Consider the following 18565-nt stretch of genomic DNA (forward strand, 5'->3'; position numbering starts at 1 on the left):
TCTGTGGCTGCTTTTCACCTGCAACAGCAGAAATGAGTAGTCTCGACAGAAACTGTATGGCCCACAAACTGAAGATATTTACTACCTTTACAGAGAAGTTTGCTTACCCTTGTTTAAGATGGTCACAGAAGGCCACACACCACACAAAACTGTTCAAGAGATTGTGATACAGTAGGATCCACGCAAGGCACATCATTTCTAGTTGCTTACTCATTACATTAATTACTCAGATTCTAGACAAATTAATCACAATAATTGCACATATCCATTTCCCACCTTCTGACTCTATATATAAAACACCACACATCTCTTTTCCAAAGAACTCTATATCCTCTCAAACTTGAAGGTTATCAGGCATTATATTATCCAGAAATATGCTACAGCAGATCATGAGAAATGCCATTAATGAGCTATAAGTACTCTTTACCCATGCATTTTAGATGCATGCACATCTTCAAATGTGAAGGCAATAAACATTAAAATATTAATATTAACAAAGGAACAACAAGGGATTCAAATAAGTAATTTTTCAGCTTTAGGAACCATCTTACTAGTTCATGTAAGATAAAAGCATTAGTTGTAATCATTCAAATTCAGTTCTTTGAATGAGAAAAACTTTTACAAGTGTCAACTTTATCCCATAAAATGTATCCCATAAAAGTCCCTCAAAATTACTATTTCTACTGACTACATACTTACATGAATACATATCTCATAGTCAATGTAAGAATGCCAGAAGTCCTCCTTCTGAATCCTAGGATCTCGAACCCAGACACTTACAAATTCCTGTAATGGCATCATAAACAAAGAAATATTCTTCAGAACTGCAAGTAGGACTGGAAAGAACTGAGCAAACGACTGCACTAAAACAAAACTGAAATGAGCTTTAACCAATGTGGTACTTGTAATCCTTTAAAAAACAAGAAGTAAAGTTAATGAATCAGGCACCACGAGCAAATCTAGAAAACACTTTTGCCACATAATGGAACTTTTCAGATAATGCAAAACTGAGGTGGGAGCACTTCTGGGTAGTTTTACTGGTTATCTGCAGACAAAGTATACTGTAAAACTGATTTTTAATTTTTAATCTTAAATAATTGGTTCAGGTTTTTTTCAAATTTAAAAAGTGATCATTTCTTGCTTTCTTCATCTCTCTAAACTGAAACAATGGGTCCTTCTGGGTAAGTTGCTTCCTAGGACACAAATAAGAAAGGCACCAGGCCAAGCATGGCGGCTCACACCTGTAATCCCAGCACTTTGGGAGGATCTCTTGAGCCCAGGAGTTTGAGACCAGCCTAGGCAACATGGCGAAACCCCATCTCTACAAAAATACAAAATTAGCCAGGCGCGGTGGTGCATGCCTGTAGTCTCAGCTACTCAGGAGGCTGAGGAGGGTGGATCACTTGAGCCCAGGAGGTGGAGGCTACAGTGAGCCTTGAGTGTGCCACTGCACTCCAGCGTGGGCAAAAGAGCGAGACCCTGTCTCAAAAGAAGAAAAAGAAAAGATACCAAAGCTCATGGGAAAAGTAAGCAAAGAGGGTTGAAGTTGACTTTGTGCATGTATCCCAGCCACATGAGAATAAGCAATAATAACTTATTAATAGAAAGAGGAACACCTTCTTTCACATAATACTTTTCTTTTTTTTTTTTTTTTTTTTTTTTTTTGAGACGGAGTCTTGCTCTTTCGCCCAGGCTGGAGTGCAGTGGCGCAATCTCGGCTCACTGCAAGCTCCGCCTCCCGGGTTCACGCCATTCTCCTGCCTCAGCCTCTCCGAGTAGCTGGGACTACAGGCGCCCGCCACCACGCCCGGCTAATTTTTTGTATTTTTTAGTAGAGACGAGGTTTCACCGCTGTCTCGATCTCCTGACCTTGTGATCCGCCCGCCTCGGCCTCCCAAAGTGCTGGGATTACAAGCGTGAGCCATCGTGCCCAGCCAATACTTTTCTATTTTTAAAATACATTTCCCCTACGTTAAATCATTTCATCTTCATAATATCTTTGTGTTATACATAGAAGTTAGGGATATTAAAAATCATATACAGTAGATAATTTTGTTCTTTTATAAAGATAATAAGAATAGAAAACCTGGGGTAAAATTTAAAACAATAGGCTGGGCGCAGTGGCTTACGCCTGTAATCCCAGCACTTTGGGAGGCTGAGGCAGGCAGATCACAAGGTCAAGAGATTGAGCCCATCCTGGCCAACATGGTGAAACACCGTCTCTACTAAAACTACAAAAATTAGCTGGGCGTGGTAGCGTGTGCCTGTAGTCCCAGCTACTTGTGAGGCTGAGGCAGAATTGCTTGAACTCAGGAAGTGGTGGTTGCAGTGAGCCGAGATCGCATCACTGCACTCCAGCCTGGGCGACAGAGCAAGTCTCCATCTCAAAAAAAAAAAAAAAAAAATTAAAACAATACTTTTTAACAGGTGCTCTTTACTAAATAGGTTTAGTTTAAAAATTTGAAAATGTACAGCAAAAAAGTATCATGTTTCACAGAAGTTTTTAAGTATAACTTATTTACTCAGTGATCATAAACTTGCTGAGTTTGATTTTAAATATTATAGCTTTTTGATAAGACTGGGAGTCCAAGGCTGGAATTCAGGCATTTCTTATTGCTTGTTGGGGCACATCTGAGAGGCAGGCTATGAACACTTCAGAGCAGAAGAAAAAGAGAGATCGGGGGCTTTCTGGACAAAGCACCTCCATTGAGTCACGCAGATAATTAAATGAGACTCTTCATCACAGAGGATTTTTTTTTAATCAAAAAAATACACCACACTCTGAAAATAACTTTTGCCCCTATCAAGTTTCACCTTCTAGGGCAACACGTTGTCCTTGCACTGGAGACTTCTGTCCCACTGCTTGTCTTCAGTAGACAGAGGTTATGAATTACTGTTCCAAAAAGTCTTATTTTAAAATATTTTCATTGTGTATTTTTAAAATCATTTAGGGGACAGAATAAGAACAAGATAGGCGAGGCTCACACCTGTAATCCCAGCACTTTGGGAGGCTGAGGCGGGTGGATCACCTGAGGTCAGGTGTTCGAGACCAGCCTGGCCAACATAGTGAAACCCTGTCTCTACTAAAAATACAAAAATTAGCTGGGCATGGTGGTGGGCGCCTGTAATCTCAGCTACTCAGGAGGCTGAGGCAGGAGAATTGCTGGAACCCAGGAGGCAGAGGTTGCAGCAAGATCATACCATCGCACTCCAGCCCGGGCCAACAACAGCAAGACTTGGTAAAAAAAAAAAAAACACAAGATAACACTATAGTGATGCTCTTTGGCCATTATTTCTTTTCTTTTTTCTGTTTTTTGAGATAGGGTCTCACTCTGTCATCCAGACTGGAGTGCAGTGGTACGATCTCAGCTCACTGCAGCCTCAAACTCCAGGGCTAAGATGATCCTCCTACCTTAGCCGACCCTGACCCCAGTAGCTGGACTACAGGCGGGTGCCACCATGCCCAGCTAATTTTTTAATTTTTTGTAGAGACGGGGTCTTGCTATGTTGCCCAGGCTGATTCTGAACTCCTAGGCTCAAGCAACACTCCTGCCTCAGCCTCCCAAAGTGCTGGGATTATAGGCATGAGCCACTGTGCCCTGGCCATTATTTCTTCTTCTCTATTTCTTTATTTTTTCATGCGCATTAAGAGACAACCGTCATTTCTTAAAAGCATATTCTAAATTATAAGAGGGATTAAAAAACCATTTTTAAACCAAATATCCATAATATCCCCTAATCACAGTGTGATAAAGCAGATTCTGCCCAGGGATGGAAACATGCAAAAATCCAGGTACTCTGCTCTTCATCTATGCTTTTCACTTCCAACTCTTGTCACTGTGTATGTGTGTGTGTCTCTTAAACTTTTAAATGCACACTCAAAATTAATTGCAGCACTAAGACTCCACATATTGTTTCAATCCTGAAAATCTTTAATTTGGAGTGCTAAATATCACTATTCTCTTGTGGATGGCAAACTTCTTCCCTCTCTGCATCCTGAAACATTTCTGTGCCTGAGAGCCATCCCAGGCTGCTGTTCTTTGCACACTATTGCAATTCTAGAGTGACCTCATCCAAACACATTCAACCCCCTCGCATGAGCTGATGGTCCCCACCCAAAGCTCCATCCCAGTGCAGGCACCTCTCCCATGGATCCAGCCTCTAGCCTGATCCACCTAGAAGTCCCTTGAGCACGTCGTGTCCATACCCTTCCCACAGCATCCTGCTCCCCTTCTCAGTGAAGAGCATCTCCCACCAACCCCAGCTAGAAACCCAGTTCTCCCAGACCCCTCTGTTTGACTCATTCCCCAAATCCACACAGACCAAGTCCTTCATAGTCATTCTTCTTGGAACCACTGACAACTATTCCCTCTGCTATTGCCTTGGTTCAAGGACCTCTTGCCCAACATTAATTCAAGAACTGCTAATTTATCTCTGGGCCCATATCCAGTGCATTCCCCACATGAAGACAAGAATGGCTCCAAAACACGTATCTGATGATGTTGCTTTGCTGCTGAAAATCCTTCAAAGGCTGCCCCATAACCTTCAAGTTCAGACTCCTCAGCTAGCACAATACAGCCTTTCATGATTTTCACTCTGCTTATCTTCAAAGGCTAAGCGTAGGTCCCCATAAGCAACATGCCATTTCACACTTCCATGCCTTTAACTAAGCTGTTCTCTCTGCCTGGATTGCTAGGCCACCCTACTGCCTTTTTTTTTTTTATCTTCTCTTTTCTTCTACTATTTTTTGCCAACTCCAATTCATTTTTCAAATGCAACTCGGTCATCACTTTTTCTGGGAACCCTTCTCAGATTCACCCAGTATGACTTATTTGACCCTCCTCTGAGCCCCTAACGTCTCTGGGATTGCCTTGGGCATAGTCCCTACTCACCACATCCTACTGTGCTGTATTGTAATTACCTGTAGGCCTCCTCTAGCAGACGCTAAACTCCTGTAGGGGAGCTTAGGCTGTCTTGTAAGACTTGAATGCCTCCTACATCCAATGCCTTCCATTAGTATCATTTAATGAATAAATAAATGCCTGCAGGAATAAACAAACTGCCTTCAAGAAAGGAAAATCAAACTTCATTTGAAATTAAAACCTCATCTACTTGGGTTCTTGGGCTCCATGAATTAATGATAAGTTATTTAGCAGCTGGTCTAAAGTTTATCTTAATTTAACAAACCCCTTCCTCTAAGGATGTGCCAATTAACAGCATAAGGATACAAGAGCAATGTTTAAGATCTGGGAGAACAAACTGTTTTCTAGCACCCTAAAGAACTCCAGAAGCACCTATTTACATAGAAATAATTGAAAATCCTTCTGATAGCTTCAATAACTTAGTCCCCTAAGACTTGTACCAGGCAACAATTTGTTAGCCTAGTTGGAGTTAAAATATGTACTTGAAAGTAATAAAAGTACATTTATTTTAAAATATTCTATAATTCACATGGGTCTCTTCCTCCCCCACTCTGCAATTAGTAGGAATTAGTGAAGTTTCCCCATACTCTCAGCTACAAATAGCACACCCAGGAAGCCAAGGTTCACCTCTAATCTCTTAATTAGACGCATCCGTCACGACACTGCCCGCCATCCTTCAAAGGAATGTTGACAGGCTGTCAGCCACAGAGGACGGTTCCACAGCCCCTTACCTAGAATCATATGGATTTCCTAGGAAAATTGCTTCAGCAGCTGCAGTTAGTCAATTTAATAACCTTATTAAACACTTTAATGACTTCTTGGGCCTAATGACTATATGTAGTATGAAAAAGCCAGGCAGAGTGGAATTAAAATTTTAATTCCCTAACTAACTGTCTAACTGTTAGGGACTAACTGTCCCTGCTGTTCTCCATGTGAAAACAGACTTCTAAAGAAAGACTCCTAGACTCTTTGAAGATCTAATTCCTGTGTTATCCTATAATAATCAGCCTTTGATTTCATTGTTCCCTGTTTTTCCCCCATCCCCACACCCCAGGTTTGACCATTATCCACTTCTACCCTTTTTTTCTCCTTAGCCCTTAAGTGAGATGAAACTAATAATAAAAATAACTGTATTGTATTATACCAGGGCACTGGACACGTGGCAGGCATTGTACCGTTTCACAAATGTTTTCTTCAATCTTTACAACAACCTCAGAGCTCAGTATATTCTCATCCTACTTTACAGATTTTTTAAATGAGGCTTCTAAAGCTTAAGCAACTGGCCCAAAGTCAAATGACCAGTCTGAGCTAAGTTTCAAACTCAGATCTGCCTTGTTCCAAAGACTGTACTCTCAAACATGTTCTATCTAGTGATTCTTTTACTAATAATAAATATTAGGCAATTTCTAATTTCATTGTAATTGTATTGTTTTGGAGGGGGAAGTTTTTTCTGCTTTTATTAGCTAAAATGCCAGTTCAGACAACATGCTAGTCTCAAACTCTGTCCTTCTGGCTTCTTAAAGCTTTGTATTTCATTTTTGTATTTCTAGCACCAAGCATGGTACTAGCACATAGTAAGTGCATATTAAATGTTTCAGAATTAACCAACTGATTGACAAGTAAGATTTTTTAAAAGGCAGAGGTCTTCTATGCTGAAAATCTAAGATGCTATCAAAAGGAATCAAAGCAGAGACACACTGTGTTCATAAATTGGAAGACCCCACATAGTAAAGAGAGAAATTCTTCCCAAATTGATCTGTAGGTTTAACACAATTCCTATAAAAAATCTCAGCAAGATTTTTTTGAAGACATAGATGGGCTTATTCTAAAATTTATACGGAAAGGGAAATGTCTTAGAATAGCCAAAAAATTTTTGAAAAAGAATAAAGTGGGAGGAAGCCTTCTTCCCAATGTTAAGGCTACAGTAGCAAGACAATGGAGTCCTAGAGAGGGATAGACACAGTAGATCAATGAAAGAGAACAGAAAGCCCAGAGAGAGACCTACACAAATATGCCCGCCTGATTTTTGACAAAGGTGCAAAAACAATTCAAAGGAGAAGGAAAAGCCTCTCAACAAATTGTTATGGAACAACTGGACATCCACAGGCCAAGAGATGAACCTCAACCTAAAGCGGGCACCTTATACAAAAATCAACACTAACCAAACCACAGATGTAAATGTCAAACACAAAATATCAGAGAAAACTTTTAGAAAAACTTTTAGAAAAAAAAAAAATCAAAGAAAATCTTTCGGCCTAGGACTAGGAGAAGAGTTCTTAAACTTATCTCGAAAGGGCAATCCACGTAAGGAAAAAGTGATCAATCAGGCTTCACCAAACTAAAAATCTTTGCTCTGCAAAAGATTCCGTGAATAAGGTTAAAAGGGCAAATTAAAGATTGAAGAAATATTTGCAAATTACACATCCCATAAAGGACTTGAATCTAGATTAAAAAAAAAAAAAAAAAAAAACAACTATCAGATGGGTGAGGTGGCTCTCTCCTGTAATCCCAGCACTTTGGGAGGCCAAGGTGGGAGGATCACTTGAGCTCAGGAGTTCAAGACCAGCCTGGGCAACATGGTGAAACCCCGTCTCTACAAAACATTTAAAAACTAATTAAAAATTAGCTGAGTGTACTGGCTCACACTTGTAGTCCCAGCTACTCAAGAAGCTGAGGTGGGAGGATTGCTTGAGCCTGGCGGGTGGGTGGGAGGTTGCAGTGAGCTGAGATCACACCACTGCACTCCAGCATCAACGAGAGACCCCGTCTCAAAACACTCATTCACTCACTCTAAAAACTCAATATTTAAAAAATAGAATTCAATTAGAAAACAGGCAAAAGACATGAAGAGACATTTCACCCAAATAGGGCATACAGATGGCAAACAAGCACGTAGAAAGATGTTCGACATCATTAACCACTAGTGAAATACAATTAACCCCACAATGATATATCATACATACCTATTACAGTTTCCAGGGGGATTACCACTATTTTTTATTTTAGCCGTTGTGATAGGTGTGTTTTTTAAAATTTTCCATCATAGCTTAGTTTGAATCTTTGTAGCACAGTAAAGATGAGTAGGTGTTAACTGTAAAAATATTTACTTAGATTACAGAAAGATCACAAAAGACGAAAGCTAATAAAGCAGAATGTCTGGGTGTTAAGTGAATACTAATTTTCATAGCTTTGATGAGAATTCTCTATCATAAAAATGTAAACTTGTCTCAGTTTGTTCTTCTTTCTTGGGACATTTTCTTTCGTATTTCAAAGTAGTGTTTTACATGTTCATGTATTTACACTGGGGACTCATTCATTCACTTAAAATATATTGTGCAACAACAGTGCGCTAGGTACTTTTCCATACAACTAATGATTATAGAATTTACCAGTGTGGGCTGGGCGTGGTGGCTTACACCTGTAATCCCAGCACTTTGGGAGGCCAAGGCAGGCGGATTACCTGAGGTCAGGAGTTTGAGACCAGCCTAGCCAACATGGTGAAACCCCGTCTCTGCTAAAAACACAAAAATTAGCCAGGTGTAGTGGCACACACTTGTAATCCCAGCTACTCGGGAGGCTGAGGCAGGAGAATTGCTTGAGTCTGGGAGGCAGAGGCTGCAGTGAGCCGAGATCATGCCACTGCACTCCAGCCTGGCTGACAGACCAAGACTCCGTCTCAAAAAAAAAAAAAAAAAAAAAAAAAAAAAAAAAAAAAAGCATTTGCCAGTGTGTTAATCACCAGAGTGCTATTCAGGACCCCCATATAACAATCTCACAACTAAAATCTAGTACATTTCATATACTATGTTCTTTACAAATAACAAAATAGAAGGGCAAAAGGAATATATCAAGCAACCTTCCTTTATTTCCTAATTAACAGCTGTAACAAATAAGAGACGTATGACTAGGGATATTACTTGCTACTCTACAGCATAGAGTATGTTTAAATACCATCCTCTGGTGGTACTGAATGATGATTTTTTGAAAAGCTTTTATTACTTCAGGATAAACAACTGTGGATGAGATTTAGCTAGACCTGCCTTTTATATGACTTACAATAGTTCACAATGTTGCAAGTTTCCTTACACAAGTAGTATCCCAAATCAGCGAGTTACCTTTTCGTATCTTGTAACACATTAGAAAAAGTGCAGAAAAAAAAAACCTCCTCTTCTGCAATAAGAAATAATTGGCATCCACAAGGATGCAATCAGCAAAATCTAGAATGTGAAAACCTCCATAAGGCAAAAGATGCAATTTCTTCCACAAATAAATTGCAAAAGGGGGAAAAGAGAGAATTAAAGACTTTAAACAATGTATCAACCAAATGCAATGTGTGGTCCTTATCTGAATCCTAATTAAATAGAGAATTAGAACAACCAAGTATATAATTTTTTTCAAAATAATCAAGGTAATTTGCACATTGAATATTTGATGATATGAAGGAATTGTTTAATTATTTAACATGTGATAATGTGGTTCATTTTTAAAAAAGGTCATTTGTTAGAAATGCATACTGAAATATTTACAGATGAAATTATATAATGTCTAGAATTTGTTTCCAAATAATTGACTGTGGTAGCAGGAGGAAATAGCTGGGGTGGGGATATAGCTCGGCTATGAGTTAATAATGAGTTTAGTAAATTGCTAAAGCTGGTTGGTAGGTACATATATGGGGGTTCATTATATTATCATCTCTACCTTGTGTATTTTTTTGTTTTGGGGGTTGAAGAGGCAAGGTCTCATTCCATTGCATAGGGTGGAATGCAGTGGCTATTGATGATCGCTCACTGCAGCCTCGAACTCCTGGGCTCAAGTGATCTTGCCTTGGCCAAGTAGCTGGAATTACATGCATGCACCAACACACCCAGCTTTATGCAATTTTTTAACACGAACAGGAGCATAACCTACATTTATAAATACTATTTTGTTTATTGGTTTATTCACTGTACAACCTTTCAGGATCTTTTTATGTGAGCATATATATGTCAATGCTATTTGTTTTAAAATAAACCTTTTATTTTAAACAGTTTTAGATATAGAGAAATTACTAAGATAGTACAGAGTGGTCCTACATATCCCACACCCAGCTTCCTCTATTATTAACATTTTATATTAGCATGCTGCATTTGTAACAATTCATTAACCAATATTGACATGTTATTATTAACTGAAGTCCATACTTTATTAAGACTGCTGGTCGGGCCTGGTGGCTGACACCTGTAATCCCAGCCCTTTGGGAGGCCGAGGCGGGCAGATCATGAGGTCAGGAGATCTAGACCATCCTAGCTAACACAGTGAAACCCCGCCTCTACTAAAAATACAAAAAATTAGCCAGGCGTGGTGGCAGGCACCTGTAGTCCCAGCTACTCGGGAGGCTGAGGCAGGAGAATGGTGTGAACCCGGGAGGTGGAGCTTGCAGTGAGTCAAGATCACGCCACTGCACTCCAGCCTGGGCAACAGAGCGAGTCCTCGGTCTCCAAAAAAAAAAAAAAAAAAAAAAAAAGATTGCTTTAGTTTTCACCTAATGTCATTCATCTGTTGTTCCAGGATCCCACCCGAGATACATTATATTTAGTCATTGTGTTTCCTTGGGCTCCTCTTGGCTGTGACAGCTTCTCAGGCGTTCCTTGTTTTTCATGACGTTGACACTTTGAGGAGCCCTGGTAGGTATTTTGCAGATTTGTCTGATGTTTGCCTCATGATTGGTGTTACAGGTTTTTGGAAGGAAGGCTATCTATTTCAGAGGGTAAAGTGCCATTTTTATCACTTCCAGGTGATATCACTTCCACATGCTAGTAACGTAACATCACTGTGGGTGTTAACAGTGATCACCTGGCTGAGGAAGTGTTTGTCAGATTTCTCCACTGTAAAGTTATTCTTTTTTCGTTTCTTAACAATGTGAAGATTCGAATTTATGTTTACTAATTCTTTTTCTAAGCCACTTCTAATTTAATCAGAGCTGGTGAAGTATTTCTTGAAATGTGTTAGAACACTAAGCTGGAAGAGTGAGATATTAAACTATAAATTCTGTATGATCTCAATTTTCTAAAAATGACATATATATGTATAGAAAAAGACTAGAAAGAAATAGCTCAAAGTTTTATTTTTTCCTGTATACTTTTCCAAAAATGTTCTGCAGTGAACAATTATTTTAAAATCTGGAAGAAGGGTTAAGAAAAAAAAAAAAGGAAGGAAGATCTTTCTCTGGGACAGGCTCAGAAAAAAATATCAGTCCTCACAGTAACTGTAACACAAATGTAGTGCTCAGAATGATAGCAGCCTTCTCTGAAACCTGGTGTGTATGTGTGAAGACAATATTCCCAGCTGCTTTTCTTTGCTTACAGAAGACTGTAAAATGCCTCTTATAGAAACTTAACTATTTTTTCAAACAGGAACTCTTAATAATGAGTATAACAGAGACTGAGAAAAATGGAGGGAGGGAGGGTGGGAGGGGAAAAACGGAGGAAGAAGAAAGGAGGGAGAGAGGAACAACAAATTTAGGTTTTGGGGAGTGAGAAAATGTTTTGTCTTGTTGCTTCCCATCAAAGTACCAGCATCACAGGATCCTAGAAAATATTATTTATTTGTTAATGATATTCATCAGTTCCAGCCCAGTCAGTTTCCAGTCAGTTTCCCAATAGCAAAAGCATGCTTTCCTAGAGCAAGTCCAAAATATTACCATGGGTCAGCATAAGCATATCTTGGACATATTAATATTAACCTTAGGGGCTGCTCATCCAAAATGGCAACACATCCCTCCCTGCCGGCTATCCCCATAGTGCCCCATATCCTCCCTCAGTGGTGGGGTCTTCATGGTTTGTGCAACTCTCTGGGGCCCACTTCGGCCTGCCCTACTCAGGATATTCCCTGCCAAGGAAGTGATGGATGTATCATCGCTAAGGTGTCAATAACTGGTAGTTGCCTAGAAGCTGCTGTTATACCTAGTATGAAGTATGTGCATTGGGAAGGAGAAAAGCACTTATCCTAAAGGGATAAATCTCTAAAAGTAGAATGCAGCCATCATGATCCAGGAGAGCAGGGGAGATATGCACACATGCACACATACATTCAAAAGGGGTTTCAGCCCACACTTCAGGTCACATCACACAGGGAGGAACAGTCTAGTTACATCAAGTGAGCCCTGTGCCAAGGAAAGAGCCCAGTGCCCTTACGGAGGAGGGAGCAGGCGCTTGGGCAAGAATGTCCGACTCCATGAAAGGGACTGTGTGCAGCTGAAGCAAATGCTCACTCATACACCCCACAAGATGAGTTCAGCAAGGCTGAGGCAAGCGTCCTGAGTAGTGCAGAAAAATCAAACAGCTCACTCTGGACATTCGAATATAAAAAGAATAAAAATGCCTAGCTCCACGAAAGACACTGTCTGAAATGCGCTTCCTGTCACAGCCACCTGCCTTTCCATTTGGAGTCTGGGTTCTGTCTCATTAAACAGAAGAGTTGATTCAGTTGGGTCCATCTAATTATTCTTATTAAAATAACCATAATATTTTAATTGTAAATTAAAGTTGCATGCATGAATGAATCTGAATTCATTTTAATTTCACAATGGCCCAATGCCAAGGCCTTTTTATGGAGAAGATCCATCAGCTCAGATACTGCTCTCCTGGGAATTCAAACCAATGTGCAAATGGAACATGTTTAACTAACAAGGGAGATTCTCACTCCCTTTTCTCCTCTTCCTAGATTTATTACAGTCATAAAGCTGTTTTAACAAGAGAGACTACATTTGATTCCTCACCCCCAAAATGTAAAAAAAAAAAAAAAAATTACTGAATTTTAAGGTCAGTACTACCATTTAGATAGAACCAAGATGTCACTCCCAGGCTGTATGAATCTTGTTACAAGGATGGTAAATAAATCTCAATTCACGTGCCAACCTCATGATTAATTAGTAATGTTTGCTGTGGGTACTGAGAGAAAAGTGCTTCCATACTCAGTGTACCCTTGGTCTAGATTCCAAAACAATCAGTCATACTGCATTTGGTCCTTACATATTCAATTAGGTGGAACCTGAATTACTTTCCACTAAACAACCAGACACTAGGATACTGAAAGGCTTGACCTAAACCTTCTCTATTTCTAACTGGCATTGACTACAGGGTGCTGCTGAGGAGCTGATTAGATAAAAATATCTTTTATAGTTAAAGGTTTAGAAAGTTTCTTCTTGACTTCTAAGCTGATGCCTGAAGGATAAGTAGAAGTTAGCCAGTCAACACAGTACGAAGGCTAGGGAAAGAGATTATTCCAGGCAGTGGAAAAAAACATCTGTAAAAGTCCATGGGGGTCAGAGTGCATGCAGCATTCAAGGCTCTAAAATAAGCTCTGAAATAAGGAACAAGAAGTGCACTGGAGTGGTAGGTGGGGCACAGGAAAGAAGTCTGGAGAAAGAAGGAGGTTTGGATCCCGCAGAGTGCTAGAGACCACGTGCAGGTGTTTTGACTTTGTTCTAAGAGCAATGGATTTGAAGCCAGGCGATCATTCTAGCTACATCAAGTGACTCTGCACACTGTCACACATGGGTGCTGGGAGGATAACTCTGCCCACGGCTCCTTTGGGAGGATGACCAGAAGCTCTGCCCTTGGACCCCACCTGACTGCCCATGCGTCCAGCTCTTGCTTTGGCTGGTTCTCGTTTGTGTTCTTTCTCTATAACAAGCAGCATCTGTGAGGATAACCGCTCTGAGTTCTGTGAGTTTTTCTTGTGAATTATTAAACTTGAAGGTGGTTCAGGAAAACCCCAAACTTGCAATTGGTGTTGGAAACGAGGGCAGTCCTGTGGGAACTATGCCCTTAACCTTGCAGTTTCATTAACTTCATGGGCGGGTATTTCCCGGAACAAGCAGCTTGGTCTCAGTATTACTTAAAACGAGATGGAAAAAAGCAAGCCTGGTATAGGAATTGTGTAAGGTCACCTCTAGGGGTGGAAGTGAGGGGGACTGACTGGAAAGGGGCACACGGTACCTTCTGGGGAGCCAGAAACATCTATACTTTGATCTGAGTGGTAGTTACACAGGTATATAAAAATCCATTTAGGCCATGCTCAGTGGCTCATGTCTGCAATCCCAGCTCTTTGGGAGGCTGAGGCAGGAGGATTGCTTGAAGCCAGAAGTTTGAGACCAATCTAGGCAACAAAGAGAGACCCTGTCTCTATTAAAACAAAAAGACAAAAATCCATTGAGCTACATACGTAAGATTGGAACACTTTATGCATTTTACTATACATATTATAGCCCGATTTTTTTGTGTTTTTTGTGGGTTTTTTCTGAGACATAGTCTCGCTTTGTCACCCAGGCTGGAGTGCAGTGGCATGATCTCAGCCCACTGCAACCTCCACCTCCCAGGTTCAAGAGATTCTTCTGCCTCAGCCTCCCAAGTAGCTGGAACTACAGACGCGTGCCACTATGCCCAGCTAATTTTGGTATTTTTAGTAGAGATGGGGTTTCCCCATGTTGGACAGGCTGGTCTCGAACTCCTGACCTCAAGTAATCCAACCACCTCGGTCTCCCAAAGTGCTGGGATTACAGGCGTGAGTCATGGTGCCCGGCCAATTATTTTGGTTTTTGGTTTCAGAGAGGGTCTTGCTCTGTTGCCAGGGCTGAAGTGTGGTGGCACACTCTTGGCTCACTGCAACCTCTGGCTCCCAGGCTCAAGCGATCCTCCCACCTCAGCCTCCCGAGTACGTAGGACCACAGGCACAGGCCACCATGCCCGTCTAGCCCAATTTTTAAAAGTTAAAAAACAAACCAAAACACTGCCTTTGAAAATGGGGAAGCCCAGCCTAGAGTTAAGGGATGCAAGTAAGGCTGGACTGCTGAGAAGAACCTGAAGCCAAAGATAGGGCTGAAATTAAAGATGTGAGAGCTAGCAAAGGACTTTCTGCAAAGATTCTCTGAAATAAATTGTTTGGTGCTTTCAACTTGGGCAGGGTGAGCTGGGACCATGTGACTGTGTGAATGTGTGACTCGTGCGTATGTGTGTGCACGTGTGTGTGTGTGTGCGCACTCCCTAGACAGGCCCCTGTGCTGCTTCTCCACTTCATCAGCCTCACCAAGTGATGATGTGCACTGCACCACAGCAGGCAGGGCAATGGGTACTGCCAAAAGAGGGACACTCAGCTGGGGCTCGCATGAGGGCTGTCCTATGCTCCTCCCAGTCAGGGAGAGGCTCAGGGGGTGGGCATGGAGGTCTAGGAAGCCAGGCTGCAGATAGAAGGGCCAGTTTTGCCTGTGTTGTATGAAACCGAGCCCAGGCAAGAAGTGTGGCAAACCTGAAACTAATGGCAGAAATTCCCCTGGGCTGCTACCTGAAGGAAGGAGAATTCAGGGATGAGTCAATGGAGTAGAAAAGCAGGAAGGCAGACTGGATGGATACTGCTCCAAGCCAAGGGATGGGAGGCAGAGCCTGGGAGAATTCTGAGTCACAAGCTGTGGGTGGGAATGTGCTCCACAGCTGAGTCACTGGAACCCAAAATGAAGGCCATGCAGGTACCAATGGTGGGAGTGGAGGAGCAGGTACAGGAGGGTGGGCCTTTGGTCTTTCATGAAACCTCCTCTAGCAACCCATGGGTTTATGGTTCGTGAATGAAGAACTAACCCGTGTGAACCAAAATATGTGAGTTATTTATTTTTGGATTTGTGATGACATACCTCTTTCTGTTGTTCCGGAAACATCTTCAGCACAGGACACGATCAATCTGAAAAATAAGATATCCACACTGGGTGATTTGGAACCTCCAAACTGGAGTGGATATACCACTCATGGCCTCCAACCCAAATCCCCTGACAGAGCCCCCCCGCCCCACAGTCCCTGACATGTGAGCCTCGGCTCCTCCCATGCTGCCCTCTCCTGCTGGCAGGACCAAGGTGAACATCAGTCCACACCAGGGGTGAGGACTCTGGACCCCAACAAGTCCAAGGCAGCTGGACGATGACAGACCTTCAAACTGCAAGGCCAGCCAGTCAGGCTGGGGTTGGAGCCTTAGTGAACTGGGGAGGAAGCTGGAGATGCCGGGGAGCAGAAGCCATGTGCGGGGGGGATGCTGGCTGGAAAAGACGCGCAGAGAGATCCACCACCAGAGGCAGCCCTGAGGCTTTTACCGGAAACTCAAACCTTCTGGGATCAGGCCCTTCCTGTGACATTTAAATTACTCCAGAGGTCACATAAGAGATGGTGTGGCCCTCAGCAGGGGAAAGTCAGGACCTTGACTCTGACCTTCTGAGCAGTGCAGCCAGCCTGTTGTCTGATTCCAGGCCCTGCATGTCTCTGGGGTTGTCAATTGTTCTTTAAACCCACTTGGTATGTAAGTTCATTAGATTTAACACCTGCTCCCTGCCAAAAACAAAAAGCAAATTTAAATTCCCTGCCTATATCCACACATATGTATTCTTACAACTGAGGGTGACTATGACTGCAGGTCTACTATTTGCCTTCACTTTGGTAGTATCGGTATGTGTCTGAGCCCACTTTCCGGGTCCGTATTATCCCCCACACGTATTCCCAGAGTCTCTATACTCATGTCACTGGCACCATAGGGAACACAGGGAAGCAGGAACAGAAGCTCCGCCTCCAGGGCTGTGTGGAGGTACAGACGAGAGACCCCACAGGGCCTCTGGAAGCGGCGAGCGAGCCACATCCAGGCAGCAGCAGGAAGCTTTCCAAGAGGAAGGGCGTCCCTCTCCCCTGGAGCAGTCAGAGGACCCATGGAGAGGGAAGGGGAGAGCAGGGGATCTCAGTGTTCAAGGAAAAAAAGCAGGACCTCCAGGGGAGCGGAGGAGCAACAACAACACCCACAGAGCCTGGTGAAAAGCGTGCCCTATGGTCCAGAGATCGTGACCAGGCCAGATCAGCTGGGGGACAGGGTTCTCAGAGGGTGTAGTGGGGTGGAATTGTGGCTGCCATAAAGATATGTCCATGTCCCGATCCACGGAACCTGTGAATGTGACTTTATCTGAAAAAAGGGTCTTTGGAGATATAATTAAGAATCTCAAGATAAGATCATCCTGGATGACTGGAGTGAACCCTAAATCTGATGGCAAGTGCCCATATAAGAGAAAGAGAGGAGAACACAGAGAAGAACATGTGAAGACAAAGACGGAGGAGGGGGAGGGATGCAGCCCCCAGCCACGGAGCCCCTGGGGCTGGAAGTAGCAAGGCGGGATTCTCCCCTAGGGCCTCTGCAGGGGAGCACGGCTCTGCTGCCCCCTGGATTTTGGACTTCCAGCATCCCAAATTGTAAGAGAATAAATTTCTGCTGTTCTAAATATCAAGTTTGTGGTAATTTATTGCTGCAGCTATAAGAAGCTAGTCAAGAGGGGACCAGTCGAGATTAGGTTGGAAAGACAGACTGGGCTTGGAACTGGAGATTCTGTTCAGTCACTCTTTGTGGAGCTCCTGCTATGTGCCGTGAGCTGAGGTGGAAACAGGACACATGGTGGAGTACACAGCAGGCTCAGAGCTTTGGAGGCGACTTCCTAATTATAACGTGGAAATGATAGGAATGGAAAAACACACAACAGGGATAAACCTGGAGGACATAGGCCAAATGAAATAAGCCAGTCACAAAAAGACAGACACTGTATGATTCCACTTGTATGAAGTACCAAGAATAGTCACATTCAGAGGAAGAGGCTGGGTGCGGTGGCTCACGCCTCTAATCCCAGCACTTTGGGAGGCCAAGGCAAGCAGATCACCTGAGGTCAGGAGTTTGAGACCAGCCTGGCCAACAGGGCAAAACCCCATCTCTACCAAAAACAAAAACTTATCCGGGTGTGGTGGCACGCCCGTGGTCCCAGCTACTCAGGAGGCTGAAGTAGGAGGATCACTTGAGCCTGGGAAGCAGAAGTTGCAGTGAGCTGAGATTGCGCTACTGCACTCCAGCTTGAGTTAGAGACCCCATCTCAAAAAAAAAAAAAATTCAGAGACAGAAAGTAGAATGGTGGCTGCCAAGTATGGGAGGGAGAGGGGGTGGGGCAGCTGAGTGGGTACAGAGTTTCAGTTGTGCAAGATGAAACGAGTTCAGGAGATCAACGGCACAACAAGGTGAACATCCTTCACACCACTGAACTGTATACCTAGAAATGGATCAGATGGTACATTTTAAGTTGTGGGTTTTTTTACAATTTAAAACAAAATTTTAAAGAATCGAGGGACTAAGTGGGGGTGGAGAGGGTTTACTGAGAAAATGGCACTTCCGATAAGGCCTAAAGGATGGTGTGAGATAGCCAGGAAAGCAAAAGGAAAAAGGCCTTCTACACAGAAGGCCTGGGTCGTGCCAAGGGGAGGAGGCCAGGAGAAGGAGCGGCTCAAGTCCGGTTATCATGGGATTCCTGCACCAGAGCCAAGTTAGCCGGTGGGTTCCACCATCTCAGGATCTGGCCATGCTCCCCGCACACATCACGTGGTCCACATGGCTGAACCTCTGCCCTCATGCTTTCACCCTTTCCAGGCACCAGCAAACTCCCACTCCTCTGCCAGGATTCTGCACAGAAATCACTTCCCAGGCTCTCTGCCCCATTACACAACCGCGTGCTATGCAGTCCCCTGGTGCCATTAACCTCGCTTGCATCATGATATTTAGATACCCTCTGTCTCTCCCATTTGACTGAATTTCTCCAACAGGGCATAGCT

The 18565-nt window shown here is 42.8% G+C and overlaps 1 protein-coding gene across 4 annotated transcripts in view; it reads right to left on the reverse strand.

Moving 5' to 3' along the window:
- The window catches only part of SNX10 (sorting nexin 10), an 83139-nt gene that overhangs the window by 12540 nt on the left and 52034 nt on the right, over positions 1 to 18565 (reverse strand). For 2 of the 4 annotated variants that reach the window (XM_012496974.2, XM_030795866.1), the window contains exons 2-3: positions 15586 to 15632; positions 700 to 786 (exon numbers count right to left, since the gene is read on the reverse strand). In XM_012496974.2, the coding sequence (XP_012352428.1) occupies positions 700 to 786; positions 15586 to 15609 (111 nt within the window). In that variant the 5' untranslated portion in view covers positions 15610 to 15632. Of the gene's footprint in view, positions 1 to 699; positions 787 to 4921; positions 5727 to 7885; positions 8014 to 15585; positions 15633 to 18565 lie in introns of those variants that run through there. The other 2 variants (XM_003270442.4, XM_030795868.1) reach the window with 2 other exon arrangements.

Source organism: Nomascus leucogenys, chromosome 17 (assembly GCF_006542625.1).
Source record: "Nomascus leucogenys isolate Asia chromosome 17, Asia_NLE_v1, whole genome shotgun sequence".
NCBI lineage: Eukaryota > Metazoa > Chordata > Mammalia > Primates > Hylobatidae > Nomascus > Nomascus leucogenys.